We start from the raw sequence: 21534 nt of genomic DNA, 5'->3' as shown, positions 1-21534 counted from the left end.
ACAGGACACTAGGTATGTCAGGACCCTTCACCTTTACCTGGAAGGAAAGCTCATCTTTTCCTATCTTTTGCAGAGAGGGTGGGCAGAAAAGGAAAAGAAACTTCAGTTCTGTGGATTGTCTCTGGGTGGACTGGAGCAGCATTGCTAACTGGACCGTCCCACTGTCCAGCCCCACAGCAGAGTCCTTGATGGACCATGTTCTCACGGGCCTCTGCGCGAACAGAGAGCGAGTCAGGTGGGCAGGCTGCAGTGAAATTCCTGCTGCCATGTCACCTAGAATGGCTCTACTTTGATCTTTTTATACATATTAGGATTCTTGGTCAGATGTCCTTTGAGGAGAAAAAAAAAAACTTCCATTGCTGAAAAAAGAAAAAACCAGTTTTTTCTTTTCTTCAGTTATCCTAGATGATTTTTGATTAAACATCATAATCAGGCTTCTCACCCCTGCAGTACAGACGGGCGTCTGAGCTCTGCTTCCCCACTTCCGCCCACTCAGGCATAGCGCTCCGCTCCCTACTCCTGGCTAGTTCTCAAGGGCCAGGGTGGCTGTGCCCTCGGTGGGTTCTCTGGTTTGAAAATATTGGGGGGGGCACCAGGCAGTCCTGAGCCCCCACAGGTCACAAGTATCAGCTTGGAGGTTGGGGCGGGAACTGAGTGTGCTTCACCACAGACTGGTTCTCCCTGGGAAGGTCATCTTAAACAGGAGCCGCAGATTTGGAAGAGGTCTCTGTGGCCTTTGCAGGGGGCCTGCCAAGTGAGGGAGTTGATAGAAGTCCCATTTCCCCTACTCATTACCGCTCCGAAGCTCTGTAGCAATGCAGCCTCCAAGGAAGGCTCTTCACCCGAGAGCCAGAGACACCACCTTGAGCAAGCCAAGGCTTCTGATAAAGCTTTCCATTTCGGTGGTCAAGCATTCCTAACCACCTTCAGTAGCATTCCTTTCACATGGCGCTTACCTCCGCAGTGTGATCCTCCAGACAGAAAAACCCAGCGTAAGAAACTGAGCCGCTATTCACTGGTGTGTAATCATAGAGTCCGGGCACCCTGAGATAGCGTACGGAGCTAAATTATAGCAATTTAGCACACAGAGTTATTTAAATTGTTTGCCTGCCTTCTCTTTTGCATCACTGGTGTGTTAGACTTGCCTCTTCCCATTAGGTGCATGTAATTGCTCTCCTCAGGTGAAAACATAAATATCATCATTACAGCATGAGACAAAAACCATGTAAATTCTGGGGAGCTCCCTGTGGACACTGCCCAGAGCAGCCTCACGGTCTTTCCCTTTCAGGTGATCCAGACCCCAGAGCCAGCGGCCCCGACAGAGCAGGTGATCACTTTGGAGGAGACCCAACTTGCTGGGTCACAGGTGTTTGTGACATTGCCAGATTCGCAGACATCTCAGACCAGCTCTGAGCTTGTGGCTGTGACCGTGGAGGATTTGCTAGATGGTACTGTGACCCTGATCTGTGGCGAGGCCAAGTGAGTGGCTCCTCGTCCTGGGGAGGGCCTGCATTTGCAGCAGAGAGAAGGTTCCACAGCTTGCCATATGCCCTTCATCCCTGGCTGTCCTGAGTACTGAGCATCTCCGCCTCCACCAACCAGAACACTCACTTTGCTCTCACATAACTAACAGCGTTGGAGTCATTGGCACCGACGCCACTGCCCACCACAGGGGCCGGGCCTACTGCTGTGACCTCTATGACGAGCAGTGGGGTAGGAGCTGGTGGCCAGGGCTCCAGGGAGGTCCTTTGGTTGGCAGCCTTCACTGTACAGAGTGGCAGGTAGACTTGGGGCTGTGGTCCACGGACTGGACCTGCCAATGCTGCCGGTGCCTCCTGGCCATTTAGAAATGAGAGAGAAGCACCAACACACCATCCAGAGACATCCCCCCCCCCCCCCCCAGCCCCGGGCTGGAGCACACTTGGCTCCTTCCTCACACTATTATCCTCCCATCCGCTTGGGTGGCCCAGCCCTCTCCTGGTGGCAGGAGGACAGGGAGCAGCGTATTACCACAGGCAGGCCTCCTCTCCACGCCGAGTCCCACGTCATCAGTACAGTTGGCCCTCCCCCAAGCAAGCCTTGCAGGGTTTTTGCGGGACGAGGTCAGCTACAAAGACAGTCCCTGCCTTTCCAGGATCTTCTCCACAGTGTCCTGTACCTGAGGGCTGTCCCCGCAGCCTTCTCATGTTCTCCTTACCCCCTGTTCCCTGTCAAAGTTGAGAATGTCTTTGTGGCCTGGAAGCCTTGCCCCCTCGCTCTGGAGCCTGTGGCATGGCTAGTGAACCAGCGCTGGGTGCCGTGGCACCCTGGCTCTTCCTCCTGCCACATGCTCCCTGCCTTGTGAGTGGCCTGCTGTCTGACTCTTCCAGGCAACTGCTATTACTGCAGGGTAGTGATCCTTTGGAGTCTGAATTTCACGAAGCTTTTTTATTTTCGGCTCCTAAAATATAATCTGATAATTAATGGTTTGTGGAATCCATTATGAAGTGCAATTAGATGGATGTAAATTCCTGCCGTTTGGAGGGAATGACTAGCATTTATCTTCCTTTCCTCAATGCCAGAAGGTCGAAGTCTGCTAGTGTAGTGTTTACACACCAGGCAGAGCTGCCTGCCACCTCATGCGGCCTCACCCCCTGCAGAGGTAGTGCGGAATTTCATCACTCAGCCTCAAGCTACAGGTCGGCAGAGGACAAGCCCACGCCCTCTTTCCAAGCACATTTCATGTCACTGGGTACAAGCAGGGGCAAGGGGTCAATTTGGGACGCAGTCGGGACTTTGCCTCCACACACTGCTGGAGGGACAGAAGGCAGAGCCCTGCCACTGACCGGCGTGTCTGCTGTGGCCATCTGGCTTTGCGCGGGCAACGAGTTCCAGCACGGGCCTGCACACTCTAGGCAGCTAACTACTCCCGCCTCCAGTTGTGTCCTCATTTTGATATGCAAGTCACTTGAGCTTGTCAGCTCAGGGATCTTCCCGTTCTGGAGTAAACGAAGTTTGCAAAGGCAAGTCCTCAAAAACCAAAACCTGGCCAGAAGATGGTGCTCAAACCTTTAAGACGTGGCCTCCACATGAAGCCCTCACTGCTCCTGCCATGGCCGGCTATCCTTCAGGTTCAGTGCTGTGAGCTGTCAGACCAGGAGAACTCTTGATCTGCAGGTGGCACCATGGCACTGAATCCTTGGCACCAGAGAAAACCCTCTGAAAGGGAACAAAGTGTCCCAGGCTTGCAGGGCCTCGAGGCCCAGCCCAGCAGTCAAGGATACTGCTCCACGTTGATGGTTGGCGACTACAGCACCATCAAAATTTCTTCTAGCCAAAAGATAAATAAAAACTTAATTGCTAGGACCCGTAGGGGAAAGTGACTTTTCTTCTTAAAAAGTCTTCTGATGAAAGAAAGCCGTTAAGTTTTTAAACCGAGTTTCGGATCCTTGACAATACCAAGAACTCCCTCCTTGGGTTTCCAGCGGAGCCCCAGATTGGGGCAGGGCAGGCATTTCCTTAGAATTGCGGCCTGGGACCCGCAGCTCACCGCACTGGGAGCAGAGCGAGAGGTCGGACCTGCCGCTAGAAGCGCTCTTACCCTGCGGCCCACCGGGCAGGAGGCACAGGTTCTGTGCTGCCTGCAGTCAGGAAAGAGGATAGGTGCATTCTGAATTTTGTCTCTGCTCACAGTGGACCTCTGCAATGTGCTCACTGGCACTGATCTTACAGTGTCCCTCCCCAGAGGTGCCCGAGTGTGGCTTTTATTGTAGGAAGATGTGTTCTAGCTCTACTTGGCTGTTTTGTTCTTTCCCTCCACTGCTGCCCAAGAGACCTGATTGCCACAGAGGATGTTGTTACTGTGCTCTCCTTGGTCCCCATCACTTGCTTTCTTACAGCAGAGCTGTCTCTTCCTCGTTGCCATGGTGCATCCTGGTGGCCTCCAGGCTGAACCCCAGGGGCATTCGTGGTGGTGTGGAGGAGCCCGTGGTCTTCTTGGGACTCCTGCCTGCATATGTTCCTTGGGACCCCAGACTTTCTCTGCTTCCAGAGCTCGTGAAGCAGCTGGTGAGGAGGGAAAGGCAGTCTGCTTCGAAGCTGGAGTCTCATTTTGTGGGAATAATAGGGATCATTTAATAGAGCAGGATTTGCCATCCCAGGTAAGTGAGACGGCAAATAGGAGATTGAAGAGCAAGAGTTGCCAGAGGAAGACGGGACCATCCCAAGTGGGTGAGCAGCCCCAGGGCCGCAGGGGCAAAGCTCTTTCCTTGTCTGTGTGATAAAGCCTGTCTCTGTCTCAGAAGCTTTATGTTTAGAAAACCTTGAGCCCACCAATTAGAAAGGACTGTGCTGTGACTCCTGGATTCCCCTGGTGACCAAGGCTTCTCTGCGGAAGCGCTCTGACTCTCCCCTCTTACCAACCACTGGCATTGGCCTTGTCCCTCAGGAAAGAGTTCTGATGGTTGGGTGCTGAGGGATAAAATGGGGTCCCCGTCTGACGGGGTGAAGGAGGGGAAGGTCCCTTTCTCTGCTCATGATTTAAATAAGTCAGGTCTACTCCCAGAAACAAGGAGAGGAGGAGATATGAGCCCTAAGAGTTTGTCACCGCAGGTGATGTCATGGTCACATAGGCTGATGACATATTAATGAAATGGGAGGGCTGTGCCTTTAAATCTCACGTGCCTGAGATCTATGAATTGCCTAAGGGTTGGAAGTAACTGCTAACCTCACATAGAATGGTTCTAGGGGACAAGCTGTGTTTGTATGAAATTGGGGCTAGAAAGCAGGACAGCGATGAGGAAATGGCTGGGATGCTTTAATTATTTCTCCCAAAGGAAGAGTAGCAGCCTCAGCCCGCTCCACTTGATCCAGTGTATCCCAGGGACCCTTGGGAGGTAGGGAAAAAATGGGAGTAAGATTTGGGGTTGAAGGGGGTATCATGATTATTGTGTTGCCATGGAAAACCTTGGGGCTGGCAGGACTTGGGCCAAAAGCTCAAAGCACAGCCCAGAGCTCAGCAGCTTCCTGCATGTACAGCTGTGCCTATAAGGACTAGAGAAGCACGAGGGAAGCTGCCTGTGCTCTGGGATCACGCTGTTGAGAAAAATTACCCCCTGGGCTAATTCACATTGTGTCCAAATCATGGAAATGTTCATCATTTCTCTTCCCAAGGCCAGCCACACCTCCCACCACAGTCGGGACAACCAGCCAGCACCTGATGCTGTATAAATTAGATTACAAACCATTATTTTCATTTAACTTGCACTATTCTATATAAATAAAATCTGTACTTTGAAAAAATTGTGCTGCATGAGTTTCAAATGGACTGTGATGAGACCTGTTTCCTCTTTGGTTCTGGCCGTCCCTTGGGCACAGGCTTGACAGGCCTGGATTCCTAGGGGCTCTTGTACCTTCAGGCCACGCTAACACGGCTGGGGGCGGGTGCCATCCTGTCCCGGGGAGGCTCTTCCCTCAGCCCTCTTTCCCAGGGAGTGAGTATGGTGCGGTGTCTCAGAGGTGGGCGTGGACGTGCAGCCTGGGTGTATATATCCGTGCTGTGCCACTTGCTGACTGTGTGACCTTGGGGGAGACGCCGTCTCAGCCCCTTCCTCCCAGCTCCCGTCTTCAATGGGGGACAGTGCCGCACAGAACTGTATGGGGAATCCCAAGGCTGGCTTTAATGAACTTAATGTTGAGATTGTAATTGGTAGCTAAGTCCTTCACATGGCGGTCAGCCATTCGCCAGAATTGCTGGCACTGAGGTGGATGTCCTTTCCTGCACCTTCACATTTCTCTTCTCTCTTTCTCTCTTTCTCTTTTTCTTTCTCACTCTCTCTCTCTCTGAACCCACAGGGGACCTTATAACACCCACCACTTTTCATTTATCTCTTGAATCTCAACTGCCCGAAAGCCCAAAGTGCTGAGCAGATGAGTATAAAATAAGCAGAAGCCTTTTGTGGTAAATAGCTGAAAATGTCATGTTGCTGGCATCCACCAAGGCAGCACATGGATAGGGTATACATCATTTTTGTGAGAAGAATCCACTAGAAAAGGCAAGGGGAGGTACAATCCGTCTATTCTCTCCCATCCATTTTGTCTTCTAGTCCTCTAAGGCCAGGTCAGCCCCAAAGCTGGGGAGGGCAGGGGTGAGGTGGCTGTGCTCAACCTGGGACAGTCCTAGAGTGGCACGAGTGGACCCTTGTCCAGAGTCCGCAGGGCCTTTATTGAAGGAGTGCCTCTGCCTATGTGGTGTCTTTGGAGAGAGACCGGAGCTCTCTGTTGTATTTGGAGCAATAATCCTTACGGTGTCCTAGGCAGCTCTGGATAATTGTAATATACCGCGGGACTCCAGCCATGAAGGTGAATGTGTAAAAAGGTAGGAAGTGGGCTTAGTGATCCCTTGGCAATCTAGTTATCTTAGCCCTGGGCCTGGGGGGCTGCTGTAGGAGGCTAAGCAGTACAGTGGGAAGGGCATGGACCAACTAGATGGATGACCTTGGGCGAGGCCTTCCTGGACCCCCTGACGGCATGTAGATGCTTTGGAAATGACGTCTGTTCCTATTTCCAGTACTTATAAAGAGCCTGGGGGAAGAGGGCAGAAAAGAGCAAGAGGGAGTGTGCACAACAGATCCCTAAGATAGAGGGCCTGGAATAGAGTGCTGGAGTGCCCAAGACCCACCTCTCTGGGCTGTACTGTAGTAAGCTCAGGGCCTCCGTCCCAGATATAAGTGAACAGGGGCAAGGGGGGAATGGATGGCCAGGCTTGGAACAGAACCTCTCAGAGCCCCTCAGTACAGCTGAGGGGTCTTATCTCGGTACAGGTACAGCCTCTGAATGTCAGGTGGGAGCACACGTGGTGAGCACCAGGGAGTGGAAACACAGAGTATGTCATGATGTCTGGCCTTCCCACCTTACCTCTGGAGCGTTCTTTTTTTTTTTTTTTTTTTTTTTTTTTAAGTATTCATGGGAGACAGAGGCAGAGACACAGGCAGAGGGAGAAGCAGGCTCCGTGCAGGGAGCCCGACGTGGGACTCGATCCTGGGACTCCAGGATCATGCCTTCAACCACTGAGCCACCTGGAGCGTTCTGTTCATTGTTCATCTTACCTTCCATGCTTATGCTCAGGTTGGTCTTTGGATGAAAAGAGAAATGCAGCTTCTAGCTGCCTCTCTGTGAACTTGTCCTAGACCAAGGAGCTTCACCCTTCGTTGGCAAATAGCCCAGTACTCAGGGCTTCACTAGAAGAGAGGGTCTAGGACAAGGGCATTTCTTCTTGTGAATGTTCTTGAGACTTTATTCTTGTGCATCTGTCCCATCTTCTCTGCCCTGTCACCCAGTGTGACCAGAGCATAGGTCCCATGCTCACTGAGACACTTGTATCCGCTCCGCACACTTGGCGCACCGGACAGTGCGCTCAGGTACTTAGTAGATGTTGCTGCTGCTCATCTCACTTGCCCTCATGCCCCTGGGGGAGAAACCAACTTCCACATCTCACCCCTGCCAGCCAAGGTGTTCCCCCAGCTACCTGTGGGCTGGTCTATCAGAACATCCTCCTTCCTTTGTCCTCTGAGGAGAGATTAGCAGAAGGTGAAGAGCAGCTAGCCAGGCCCAGAGCTCCCCGGCTGCTCTGATCAAACACCACTCCTGCCGGCTCTTCTTGCACGGGTTCCCCCAGCGTAGGCCAGAAACAGCTGATCAAACACATCAGGACAAGGTCAGTCCAGGGACCCACAGTCCCCTCCAGGGGAGATTTCATAGACTTGCCATCAGGAGAGTCTGATAAAAATGGGCAGGGGGTGGGGAAGGGGGCCCATGGGGCTGGCACAGGACCAAACAGCGTTTCATTTCCTTTTAAGGTTGAAACCTCTCTGCTCCACCACAGGGTCCAGACCAAAGCCAGCACTTGCAGAGAGGCCAGGGCTAGCGCTGCCTGTGAGCCCGGGGAACTGAGGTAAAATAAGGAACAGGGTAGCTGTGCCCACACGCATGATGGGGTGAAAGATGTCAGGCAGGAGCAAGTGTGTGTTTGGGAGCATGGGATTATTAGATTGTCACAAGGTAACTTAAGATCCTCCCTCACTAAACTGTGACCCTTTCAAGGGCAAGAGCTGTGTGGCATCCTTGCTAACGCACACACAGTTAGCCAGGCACATCCGGGTTTTGATTGCCTGCGTCTCTTCTTCCCGAAGTTCTGGAGTCTCTGAGGTCCTATTATGTGCTCAGTCCCATGCCAGGTGCTGTAGACTTTGGGTTGTACTGGGCTAAAATGGTGTGTGGTTCCTCCTAGGGACTGTCATCTTGTTGGCCAGGCAAGGATTATTTATGAGAAATAAGAACCAAGAACATCCGTGTAGGTCCAGACCAAGACCTACAGAACCTATAAAAATGCTACGTATCTCTCTCACCTATACACACTCTCTCTCTTTTATCTTTTTCATGGAGATGGTCAATATTTTTAAAAAGTCTCATAATAAATGATGCCTATTAGGTGATTGCCGTATGTTGTACATGGGACGGAGAGCTTTGTGTAGTTCTTCCTTCGCCAGCGTCCTGTGTTACAGACGAGGAGACCAACACCAGCGAAGTCACGTGATCAATGACCAGGCTAGTGAGCTGGGATTGGAACACGGGCAGTCTGACTCCACAGCCTGCTCTTAAATACCAAGCGTTTCTTGCTTAATACCTAGTCAGCTAGAAAAGATCCCGCCCATCCAACTTCCCAGCCCTTAGCAGCCTGATGTGTCACACCTGGACTGTTGTCACAGGACCTAGCAAGGCTCCCTGCCTGCCCTCTCCTTTCCCTTCCCCTCCATCCATCCTACCTGACACAGCCAGTCAGGCCTAAGGCTCTGCTTTTATCTGCTAGAGATGTGGTGTCCTGTAGCAATGAGTCATGTGCTTTGCCTTGGCTTTGGGACTAGATGGTTTGGGACTAGGATGGCCCGGACTAGTGGGCCTGGGGCCCACTCCTGTTTCACCAGTCCTCAGTGTGGGCTCTTCCCTGGAAAGCAGAAGGACGGCTGCCGCACCTGCCCGAGCCCCGCAGGGGCAGTGGAAGCCCACACAGCCTGACTGACCGGTGTGTGAGGGTGGTTCCTCCACCTCCACCCACACAGCTCCGGGAAGCATCTGGGCCCCTCTGACATCCCCACCTCTCCCCTAATCCTGGCCTCCTAAAAGGAAAATGGTTTGTAGACAGCAGCCGTGTTATTGGAGAATATCTGGTTAGAACCTAGGAGATGAAATGCAGTGGTTCAGAGCCACCGTTTCAAGTTATTCAGACCCGAATTCATATCCTGCTCTGTCCCTTGTTAGATGTGTGACTGGGTAGGTCAGCTTCTCTTTACCTTGATTCTTTTTTTTTTTTTTTTTTGTCTGTAAATGAGAGTAAAAACTCTTACGGTAATTGTGGAGGTTAAAGGTAATGGATGTAAGACTTTGGGATAGGTCATGGCATGTAGCAAGTGCTCAAAAACAAAACAAAACCAAAAAAACCCACTCATGCTAACAGGGGTCCCAGGGCTCTGGAGTGGTCCCTGCCCCGATTCCAACCCGTGGGTGCCTCTGAGGCTCGGGTGAGGTGGGCTTCTGGGGGGGAGGCAGACGAAAAAGAAACCAAGCTGGACAGAGTCCCAGGAGGGCAGGGCCTCCTCAGCCGCCTCTCTGCCCCATTTCCGTGGCGTCGGTGCCTGGCTGGTACTCCGGAAACACCTGCTGTATGACTAGGTGAGCAGCAAAACCAGGAGTAGAGCTGGGGTCTGGATATCCAGGAGCCTGGGGCTTATGCTGCGTCCTCCTGCTCCGCAGCGCCACCTGGAGCAGGATCCTGCCGCCCAATGCGGGAGCCACACAGGCCGGCGGCTTGGATCTGACCACACCCGAGGCCCTGGCCATGTGGCCCCAGTGCAGTTGGCATCTTGTTCCGGCATCAGCAGAACAGGTTGCCTTGGTCCGTTGGGTGTGGAGCATTTCTGCTCCAACCTGGTGTGCTGGCTTGGAGCAGGAGGGCTCTCAGCTGGTGGAGTGGGACTCTCAGGCAGGTGGAGCAGAGAGAGAAGACGAGGTGACAAACGCTTGGCCCAGCTTGGCCTCCCTCGTTTCTTGTGCAGGCAACAGTAATCCCATAATGCCTTATTCTTGAGTAGTGCTCTGCTATTTTCAGGTCATTACTGAGCCTCACAGCAAGATGAAAGTTGAGGTATCTTCATTATTCCTCTTATGGTGAAGGAATTCAGACGCAGCCTCTGTGGACATTAAGGGTCCTCAGCTAATAAGAGGTAGGATTGCAGTCCAGTTGTCTGACACCAGAGGCAGGCTTTTCCCACTCCACTGTGCTATCCCTTTTGTCACTCTGGTCCCCATATTTCAGTGCATTTTGAATCATTTACTTGCTTGACTCTGGCAGCAATGTTCTGAGGCTAAAAGAGCATGAATTATTATTTTGCCAATGAGGAAATTGAGGTTCCAGGAGGTGACCTCACTCGGTCACCCAGTAAGTCAGTAGCAGAACTGCAATCAGAGCAGCTGGACCCAGCATTCCATCCACTTTGCAAGAAAAAGCACTACTTAAGCCCTGAGAATAAGTGGACTCGGGGCTCAGCCAGAGTCCTCACGGCAGGGACGGGCTTGGCTGTGCGCATCATCCCCAGTGCAGAAGTCCCATCTCCGTTCAGGTCGCCAGATGAGCACTGCCCAGTAGGATCCCCTGTGGTGAGGGAAATGGTCTGTTTTGCTCTGTCTGATGTAGGAATCACTAGTCAGATGTGGCTTTGAACATTTGAAATGTGGCTAGTGTGACCAAGAAACTGAATTTTAAATTTTAATTTAAATAATCACCTGTGGCTAACGGCTATCATGCTGGGTGAGAGTCCTACGGGGAGTGACTGAACCCAAATTCAGGTCCAACCCTATTGGTCCCCAAAGCCCATGACATTTCCATGGGTGCCCGGTGCCAGGGGGACAGGCACTTGAGTGGTAAGCAGCGGCCACCAGGTGGAGAGTGCCTGCCCTCGCTCACTAAGGCTAGCTCTCGCCTCCTGCTCCTGCAGTCAGCAGGTCAGCACCGTCCCCATCCTGTGCTCTCCTCCATTGTCGTCATCCTCCTCACTGTCCACACCAGGGGCTCCACCTCCACCGCGATGGATGCTCATACACTGTGGTGGCGTTCCTTTTAGCCCATTTTTCAGGTGAGTACACTGGAGCTCACCAGGGTTGAGGAACTTGTCCAAGATCACCCAGCTTTTGCTGGAAGGTCACACTGCTATAAACACAAGATGCCTCGTTCCTGCTCCTGTTTGTCACCAGCTCCAGACCAGAGCTCAACTGAAACAGAAGGTACCCCAATGCCACCAGGAAACCCTCTCCCTTCCCCACCTTCGAGGGGACAGCCTTACACTGCAAGTGCTGCCTGGGCGCCAACCGTCAGCCCCGTGGAGGGAGCAGCTGGGGCCCATCGTGCTCCCCGGGGCAGGCCTACCTTCCTGTATCTGGCATTCTGATGACTGTTGTCCTGGAAGGTACTTGTTTCAATTAAACACATTTTTTTTTTAAAGCGTACCATAAATTTACATGCGACTTTTGTTTCTCTTGGAACTAACAAGACTTGTGGCAACGTGTCAGCATGTTTATAAGAAGTCCTAGGAAAATTAAGTGCATTGTCACCCATGAGCCGTGTGACGTCGGTCTCTACAGCACCCCCACCCCCACCCAGTGACTGGATTTGACAGCCTCCGGGGGCCTCTCTCCAGCTGCCTGCAATTCCTCCACAGCACTGGAAGCAGAGAAGTCAGGGCTCTGGGCCTGGCGCTGCCGTGTGCACGTTCTGCAACTCCCCGAGCCTCGGTTTCCTCATCAGCGATGGTGTCACCCCTGCGGTGTCAAGCACCGAGCCCGGCCCGGGGTTGCCACACGGTGAGCGTGCGGTGAAGGCCCTCCTGGGCTCTGTGCTGCGTGCACAACCCCCAGCTGTACCTCCTGCCCCTCTCGGGGAACACACACTGGAAGAACCGCCGCCTCGAATGGGAGGGGAAGTGTGTCCCTTTGGGCCAAAATGCTGGCACAGGTGTGGCGAATGGTGCCAAAAAGAGGCTCCCGTGGTGGCTTCTGTCCAGTGCAGCCTTGCCTTCCCTCACCGTAGTGAGGGCTGAGGGGACTGTGCCCACCACTGCATGGCTGGGAGGGGCTGGTGGGGCCAGATGACAGGAACATCTAGCTTTCCAGAGCTGGGGGGAGGGGCTGCCCAAGGAGGAGAGTGGGACCCGGGGCCAGTGGCTCTGCCCGCCCTGCCGGCCCTGGTCTGAAGCAAGCCTAGAGCTCAGGGTAGCCCAAGGCCTGAGTTACTGTCAGCTTCCCTGGGCCTGGCCCTCGACAGGGCAGCTGTTGCAGGAGGAGGCTCACAGGGCAACAGCGAGGAGGGGGGTCCGTGCCTGGTGTTCTCTTCTACCCCAAGTTCGCTGACGCTCTGGCCTTAGCACCGACAGGGAGACTCATGGTGGGAGGCCTGGTGTGTCTGTGCCCTGAGTCTTCCAGGTTAGGCCTACCTGGCAGGATGAACAAGCCCGGAACCCTGGGACTGTGGGGACATCCTCAGCCCTCCACTCAGCAGGCCTATGGAGGTAGGATCCCCTGGATACCGTGAGCTGCTCCCTATTTCCTGGTCAGAAGCTTCCCCCCAAGCCTTCCTGAGGGCTCAGATCCAGGCTGGCAGGGAGAGGGAGAGTTGACAGGGCTCCAAGGTTCCCAATGTGGGGCCACGTGTACCCTAGCCAAGCCCACACACAAGGCCAGACTTACCTTCAAGGCCCATCCCAAACATCTCCCACTCCAGAAAATTGCCTCCAATTACACCAGCCAGAGCATTTTCTGGGCTTCTCTGATACCTTATGTGATCCACAATATGGAGCATGGGGTAATCTCTGTTGGTTGGGGTTTTTTTTTCCATCTTTTTTTTTTTTTGGTGGTAAAATATACAAAACAAAAAAAATTTTCCATTTTAGCATTTTTAAGTTAAAGTTCCATGGCATTGAGTACATTCACACTGTTGTGCAACCGTCACCACCATCCATCTCCAGAACTTGCTCATCATTTCATACTGAAGCTCTTCCCACTAAGCATTTTAATCACCCTGAAAGAAGCCCCAAATCTGTTAGCATCACTCCCATTCCCCCCTCCTTCCAGGCCCTGGAAACCACTCTACGTCCTCTCTCTATGAATTAGTCTGGGTTTCTCACAGAAGTGCAATTATATAGTCTTTGTGTTCATGTCTTAGCCCTCTATAGATCCCTGGGCCTCTGCTGAGTGAGCGAGCGGAGAGGGCACACGAAGTGGCCAAAGAACAAAGATCATGCCCTGCTGAAGGCTTCTGGAGACAGGCATGGCCCCGCCACATCCCTCTCACATCCCTGAACCAGAATTCATTCATTCATTCATTCATTCATTCGACAGGTATCATTAGGTATCATTAGACAGGTTCTGGGTGCTGGAGCCGCCACAGTGAACAGAACAGAATAAAATCCCTGCTCTCATATTTTAGTATGGGAGACAGACAATAAGTAAAGTGCATAGAATGCTGGATAATGCCGAGTGTCCAGGAGAACGTAGGCAATGCCGCAATGTTGTAGTTTTAAGTAGGGTGGCCGGGATAGGCCTCGCTTAGCAAATGACTTCAGCAAAGACCTGATGGCTTGAGGGATTGGCCATGTGAGTGTCCAGGGGAGGGACCTCCCCCACCCCTCACAGAGAGAACAGCCAGTGCAAGGGCCCTAAGGCATGAGTACACATGGCCTGTTTGAGGAATACTGAGGAGGCCGTGTGGCCAGAGCAGAGTGGGCAAGGGAGAGAGTAGTGGGAGAGGAAGCTAGGAAAAAAAAAAAAATCAGGATCCAAAAGATGTAGGACCTTCTAGGTCACGTTAAGGATCCAGCCACTGGTGTGTTTTGGGTGCGGTGTTGAGGCTATGGGTCAAGAATAAATGAGAAGGGGGAATCCTGGGGGATTACTTAAGGGCCATCATAGCAGAATTGCTCAGAATTTTAAAATGAAAATGAGACTGTGACCAAAGTCCGTTTCTGAGTGGCTCATTTGTTAGCCAAGCAAGGGAAGGGATGATGGCTTGGACTAGGGTAGTGGTGAGGAGTGGTCAGATGCTGAAAGTAGAGCCAGTAGAATCTCTCTGATGGACTGGATGTGGGATCCGAGGGGAAGGGAGAAGAGCCAAGGGTGACGCCCAAGAATTTTGGTTGAAAGTTGCCATGTGCTGTGATGGGGAAAGCCACAGAAGGTGAGTCCTAGAAGGAAGACAAGGAGTTGACTTTGGGGCTTGCTAGGTTTGAGATGTCTGTTGAACGCCCAAGTAGAGGGGTAGGGTGGGCAGTTGAAGTGAGAGTCTGCAGTCAGGGGTGTTAGAGATCACTCTCTCCAGCATTCCTATTTTCTTTTCTGAGGCCCACCTGGCATCACCAAAGCTTTCTAGAGACCTGAGCTGCAGCTTGGACTCCGCCTCCTCAGTGTGGGGAAGGATCGGGCATGAGTCTGCTCTTCCTTTGTCCATCCATGCATCCATCTATCCATCCATTCATCCATCATCCATGTGTTCATTCACCACACCCTGCACATCTAACCCCCATCAAACACAATGTCGGGCAACGGGGATACAGGAACAAGTAAGACATGGCCTCCCCTCAAAAGACTCATAGTCTGGTTACAAATTCTCTAACCCCCAGGCCTCCACATGCCTTCTTTGGCTTCAATCTCTCCATCGGTGAAATTAGTCTGGACCAGACAATCTTTAAGAGCCTCACCAGCTGAGCCCTCCCATCACCCCAGTGAGGCCAGCTTGCCCTTGCCCTCCTCTGAGCTGGGCCCCCACAGCTTGGGCAGACCTTCCTGATCCCAGAACACCATGTGAACAGCAAATGTGCCCTGACGTCAATGTTGCCCTCTTCATGTTCCACCAAGAAGTGATTAGCTGTGGTGAAGCAAGAAAGCACCCAGCAAGGGCGGCTTGCAGTCCACAGGACTCACAAGTGCCTTGGGTTAGGGCTTGCATTCTCGAGGGGGATGATGCTCGGCTGTCGGAGGGTGAAAAGAACCATACTCTTCACGTGTACGGCGCAGACACACGTACGGTACGTACACAGATACACGGTATGTCTGTGGTACTAGAATTTCACGGGGGTGGAGACGAGGGGAGAAAATGTCTTACAAGACTCCGTGGGGAGCAATACTGAAATAAAACGATAAGAGGCACTAGGTTAGGGGAAGGAGGGGAGGGTCAGGGCTTAGAGCACACACTCATTTGACCACAATAATAGAGGGCTCAGTTCTGGTGCTGGGGACAGAGGGGACCAGCTAAGGGACACTGCCCTGAAGCCCACAGTCTAGCAAGGGGCAGACAGGGAAATAGGCAATCATTATACTCAACGACAAGAGCTGTGCCAGGGGCAGGGGGGTGGAGGAGGGGCCGTAGCATCAGGAAGGTTCCAGAGATTAGGCCAGGCAGGATGTCAGCCGGTTGCTAGACAGTGCTGGGGAAGGCCAGTGCATCGGATCCCAGCTCCCTGTCTAGGGGCAGAGAATGCAGATGCATACGTAGAACGACTCCTTTGGGTAAGTGGGATGCAGACTGGGTTTAGGGGAGACAATATCCTCCTGGCGCATCCTCAGCTCAGAATAACATTGAGCTACTGGAAGTTACTTGGAATCCCCGCATTAGAGCTTCACCCTTCAACTTGAGATACTGATGTTTAATGACATCTAATAGAGTGGGAAGAGTTCTAGACCAGGTGCCAAAACAGGACCTGAGTCCTGGTCCCAGCTGTGCCCCTGGTGTGCCGAGTGTGCTTGGACAGACCGCCTCCCTTCAGTGTCAGCTTCCCTGTCCCTCAAATGGGACAGAAGCACCATCCCTTCCCCTGCCTACTTCACAGGGGTGCTAGACAGAGGGAGGCTCACGGAAGCCCTCGTCATGGCTGCTAGATAGGGGAGCTCACACACACCCAAACGAGAAGATTCCTCCCCATTTTACAGGTCAGGGACTGAGGCAGGAAATTAGTCATTTGCCCAAGACCACAAAGGGAGTAAGTGGGGGAGCCGGGGTGTGAACCCACCGGCTGAAAGCAGGCACGGATCGGGTGAGAAGACGCAGGGGTGGGTTTAGGGAGGCAGATGCACGGGCCCAACCAGGTCCTCTGTGCTCTGCTTCCCCGAGGGTGGCCCGGGCTGTCCATCCCAGAGCCACGGTCTCTCGTTGTCCTGGGGCCGTTTCCAAGTACGGGGGCTGCCGGGCTGCAGAGGAGATGGGAGGGAGGCAGCCGGAGGCCCTGGGGACCCCAAGCCAGTAAAGGAAAGGCCTAAGGGGCCCTAAAGCTGTCTTCACCGACCTTACAACTGTCAGAGGGATCTGACTTGGTGGTCCCCCGGCTCCAGCCGCCACAGCGCCCAAGATGAAGTCCTGGCAGCTTAGCCCAGCAGGACCCCCCGAGATCTGACCCCTGCCGGCCTCCCCTCTCTGCCAGCCTCCCAGCCTCCTCATCGCTTACCACACCCTCATACTTCGCTGCCCGGGTTACCAACGTGCCGGTAGCCCCTGCGCCAGCTCTGCGCCAGCCCCACGGCCGGGCGGAGGCCGAAGCAGCACCCGGCCCCCCCGGCCCCCCAGGCCCAGGCCGGAACCCCCAGCCGCCGGCCTCTGGGCTGCGGCTGCACCTTCTCCCTTCCCCGGTCCTGGGACTTGCCGCTGTCGCCGCGGAGGCCTGGCCAGAGGGGCCTCAGTGACTGGACTGTCCCCCGAGGGGCCCCACCGGGAGCCAGCGCAGCCTCGTTGGTGCGCCCGTCCCCAGAGTACAGGTGAGGAAACGGGGTCTTGGGGAAGTAAAGGGACTTGGCCGAGGTGGCACAGCTGCGGGCGGGCGGAGCTGGCCTGAGCCCCGGAGGTGCCGTGTCAGGGCCTCCGCTGTGCGGGCAGAGCCTGCCGGGGTGCAGTGGAGGGGCCGGGGCCCGGGGGCTGTGAGGTCGGCGGCCCTTGGAGCCTCTCCAACCGCAGGATCCGCGGCGGCGTCAGCACCAAGCGTGGCTCGGGTGCCTCCTCCGCCCAGGGCCCTGCCTCCCGCCACCCGGGGCCGCCTTCCGCCCCCCTTCCGTTTCCCGAGCGCACTCAGCACGACCTCAGCTTCCACAAGGGACCCCCTGGGGGCCGGCACCCAGGCCCTGATCGCTGGGCCAAGGCGCCCCGCCGGCCTGTATCTGCCCATCCTCGGCGCTGGGCAGCTCAGCCTGCAGCCTCACCAGGCCTCGAGGTAGGAGTGGGGCGCGCTTCGCAGATGAAGAATGGGGACCCCAGGGAGGTTAAGTGACTGACTCAGGGTAAGTGGCAGAGCCACGGCCGGGTCCGCGTGGCCCCCAAGCCTGCCCTCGTAGACGCTAGGCCACAAAGGAGGAGGCTGGCGCCCAGAGAGGCTCAGGGACCGGCCCGGGTCACCCAGCCAGCTCTGCTCTCCACACAGCCCCCTGCGGGTCCCCTGGGGGTCCTCGTCCAGCAACAGCAGGTCGTGTTTTCAGGGCTCTCCTTTGCCCTTTTTTAACCACCTAAGCACCGCAGCCTTGAGAAGCGCCCACAGTTCCAGCCTCGCCTCCCCCCTTTGTCGATAAGCTCGCTCCTCGGGTGGTGGCAGGGGTGCCACTGGTTCTCCGGCCTCCGTCGTGGGACGACCCTAGGTGGGGACCGGCGCCAGTCCCACTGGGAGCCCTTCCCAGCTCCTCACCCTCCCTGCAGCTGTCGGGAGCTCGGCCTTCTCCCTCCCTGCGGCCCAGCTGGTGGCCCGCTCAGGCCAGAGGAGCCCACGCTGGTCTCCCCAGCGCTGCACCCGATGGCTACGTATGAATCTTCCAGGTGCCCCTGGAGCAAGTCCCTTTGCTTCTGGGAGGGGCTTTCGGGGGTCGCTTCAGTCTCCCCTCCGTCACTCCCGAGCAAAGTGGGATGTTTGGAGTCTCAGCTGTCTAGATGTCCTAGAACAGCACAGACCCATAGAAAGATAACTTGAGCCACATGGAATTTTAAATTTTCTTTTTTTTTTTGAATTTTAAATTTTCTATTAGCCGCATTGAAAGAGTAAAGAGGAACAAGTGAGATTAATGTGATATATTTTATTTAACCAATGCATCCAAATTATTTTCATTTTAACACGTAATTAACATTAAAAAGCTCATGAGCTTTTTTTGCATTTTTTCCATACAGAGTCATTTCATTTCAGGCTCCCCTACATTTCAAGCGCTCGATAGCCAGGCGTGATCAGGGGCTGCTAGCACAGCGGTACTGGTGGTGCTGCGCTGGAACTCTCATCTTGCCCTGCCCGCCAGCCTCCACTCCCACACACCCACGAGGGCTGTGGTCCCGTCGGGGGCTGTGGGCTGCCTCTCCCTCCCAGTCCCTCCCCACCCAGCAGAGGGCCCTTCTGGACCACAGTCACAGGGGCTCTGAGGCGGGAGACCTGCGTGGCCTTGGAGGTAGGAGCTGCCCGTAAGGCTAGCCTCCCTGCCTCCTGGCCTCCTCACCTTCCTGCTCAGCTTGGAAGGAGAAGACAGGGGAGATGGGCACTGCCTTCCTCCTCCCCCAGGAAGAGCGACTTCGTGGGGGGGACCGACCTCAGAACCCAGGGTCCGTATGTTTGGATGCGTGTCCCTTCAGCTGAGGTTCACCGGAGCCAGGGCTGGACTGAACCTTGTGTGTGAATGACCTCCCCTCACCCTCCCGAGGCCCCCCTGGGATGTGAGCTATTCTCTCCGAGCTTCTGCAGAGGAGGAAGCTGCATGTAGCCCAGAGAGATGGAGTGACCTTTCCTTTGCTCCCAGGGCCCTCTTTCCTCCTGTGTCTCCCTTTCCTCTCTCCTTCCCAGTGCTGGGGGGTGGGGGTGCAACTGTGGGTGCATGTGTGTGTGTGCACACGCGTGGGGCAGGCTCTGTGGAAATGAGCCGCATCCTGCACACTGCCCTGGGATTGGGCCCCAAAGGTTGCAGAGCCCGGGCTGGGGTGGAAGGCGGTGCTGAGCAGCCTGGGTGGGGGAGCCCCAGGGCTGCACCCCTCACCTCTAGAACAGCACCAGCTAAGGTGGGAGGGGCGGCGGCGGGAAGGGAGGGGCTGGGCGACCTGACGCTCCTCTCCTGCCACCTGATGCTCCCACCCTGTCTGTCTAGTTCCCCCGGGACCCTAGCCCTGCCCGCAGGCCTGGTACTGAGCTCACTTAGCAAATGCAGCATCTTTCCCGGGGTCTCCTCACCCCCCTCCCATCCTCCCTTCCCTCTCCCGCCTCCCCTCTGCTGTCTTCTGTGTCCCCATGTCCACCCCTGTGCTCGGGCTTCACTGTCCGTGGGGTCTCTCTGGCTCCCTCCCTCCGTCTGGATTGTGGCCGTGGGTCTGTCTCTCCCTCTACCCTTCCTCTCGCCTTTTCCCCTCTGGGTTTTATCTCCCTGCCTCCTGCCTCCGTGGTTCTCGTGGTTCTGGGAGGTTCTTGGAGGCTCTCCTCCCTGCAAGGCCCCCCCAACCTCACCCCTGTTCAGACGCCCCTCCCTCCCCTCCAGCCTCCTGCTTCTCTCGGATCCCTGATCCCCGTGTCTGCTCTCCGTGTCCCCTCCCTCGCCCGCCCTCTCGCTGTCACTTGCGTGTGCCTCTCCCCCTGAGCTTCGGTGGGGCCCCAGCTCCTCTCAGCCCCGTCTCTCCTCCTTGGAAGGCAGGCGGCTGCGGCAGCCAGCAGAGGCCCCACTGGATGACAGCCGAGCGGAGCATCCCTCGGAGCTGTCACCGAGGAAATCACACACCAGCGCCTGAAATTCAAATTAGAGTTTTGCTGAAGCTGCTAAAACTCATCAAATACTATCTTTGAAGTCCCCTAGCAAGCTGGTCATTGCTCTTTAAAGAGTCCCTGTTGGAAATGAGATGGTGGCCAGGGGGTTTGGACAGGGCCACCATGCCAGGGTCTGGGCTGGACTCCCCACACGCGGCCTCTGGTGGTCACCCTCTGGGGGCTCCCTCGGAGCATGCTCACTGGCTCAGCCTGCAGCCTCACCAGGCCAAGAGCCTCTGCCCACAGGCCCCCCACCCCTCCCGGGACACCACCGAACCGAGGGCTTCTGGAAACCAGGGGCTGAGGGTCAGGAAGGAGCCCTGGGCAGAGAGCCCCAGGCCCTGGGGAGAGGGCTGAGTGTGAGCTCTCCAGACACTGCTTTGGGGTCCTTGGCTCTCGGCTGCTCCCTGGCTGGTGACCCGCGGCCAGTGAGCACGCTCTAGGCCTCCTCGAGTTTGACGCTGAGTGTGATGAGGACAAAGGGAGCTCTTACGTGAGTGGCACCTGGATGCCGTCGCCACTCCGCGAAGGATCACCGTTACTGTGACGATGCCAGCAGCCCGAAGGGGCATTGGCGACGGTCGCGACGGCACCGCAATGCATCAGGCATTGTTCCAAGCTGTGTCTATGAAAGCTCATTTCAACCTCAAAACCGCCCGTGGGGAAGCTACTAGGATCCCCATTTTACAGATGAGGAAAGGGGGACCAAGAGGTTAAGTAGCTCCCTCGTGCCCCCTGCCTACTGACTGCCCACCCCTGTCCCCCCGCCCATCCTCCCCTCCTGGGACTCTTCCAATGTGTCCACCCTCAGGGGCTCCACGTCTGTCTCGAGCCAACTGCCTGCACGTGAACTTCCCCTGGCGACCCTCTGCCTGTCTTCCGGTCCTGCCGTCCGGATCATAGGCCCATCACTGTTCCCTCCACCAGCCTGGAGTCTTGGACCTTCCAGCAGGCGCGCCCCCTTCCCCGCTGTGACCTGTCCCCACCACCCCCACCTGCCACCAGCCTGACTTTTCGACCGAAGATAATCCCTCGCAGTTTGGTCTTATTACAAGCCACCACCAGGTAAGGACGGGCAGTTTTCTGCTCAGGAACTTGAAAATGAAAAGTCCTTGGCACCCCGCTTCGTGTATCTGAGACAGGCAACCCCTGGGAAGGTGGAAAGTCCCTGAGTCATTTGGAAGATGGGGCCCTGAGGCCCTCGTGAGTGGGAGAGAGGGTCCCTCCCCACCCCAGGGAGGAAACAGCACCCGGAGGGAGCAGCCGGCTCTTGTGCACCGGCCTATGCCTGACACTGAAGAACCATCCCCAGCCGAGCCCGCCTGCAGCCCTGAGCTCTCCACACAGGCAGCCACGGAAAGCATCTTGGCCCCAGAACACGCCGCAGGTGGCAGGCCCTCGGGTGCCTGCAGAGCCGGGTGGGCACCACGGTCACGAGGTAGGAACCAGTGGGAGCCACAGGACTGCACACCGGAATCTGCAACCCTGAGCTGCTCTTGGGTCGTTCATTCGTTCGGCAAGTCCATGTGGATGCCCACGTGTGCCGGGCCAGCCTTGGGGGGCCCCCTGACACCCCCAGGTGCTTGGAGAGGGCAGATGTGGCCCAGCAAGGACAGGTCACTGTGATAAGTTCTGTGATGGCAGATGTTCAGAAGGTTGGGCAGCATGAAGACACACCTCAGCCAGATGTGGGGAACCAGAGGAGGCCTTCTGGAGACCT

General features: G+C 55.4%; 1 protein-coding gene across 13 annotated transcripts in view; it reads left to right on the top strand.

Moving 5' to 3' along the window:
* The window catches only part of ZBTB40 (zinc finger and BTB domain containing 40), a 73461-nt gene extending 68181 nt beyond the window's left edge, over positions 1-5280 (top strand). For all 13 annotated transcript variants that reach the window (XM_077899216.1, XM_077899220.1, XM_077899214.1 and 10 more), the window contains one exon: positions 1289-5280. In XM_077899216.1, coding sequence (XP_077755342.1) covers positions 1289-1483 — 195 coding nt within the window. In that variant the 3' untranslated portion in view covers positions 1484-5280. The remainder of the gene's footprint in view (positions 1-1288) is intronic.
* The last annotated feature ends 16254 nt before the right edge of the window (positions 5281-21534 follow it).

Source organism: Canis aureus, chromosome 5, assembly GCF_053574225.1.
Source record: "Canis aureus isolate CA01 chromosome 5, VMU_Caureus_v.1.0, whole genome shotgun sequence".
NCBI lineage: Eukaryota > Metazoa > Chordata > Mammalia > Carnivora > Canidae > Canis > Canis aureus.
Note: the sequence above shows the minus strand (reverse complement) of the source record. Positions and strands in the feature narration are given on the sequence as shown.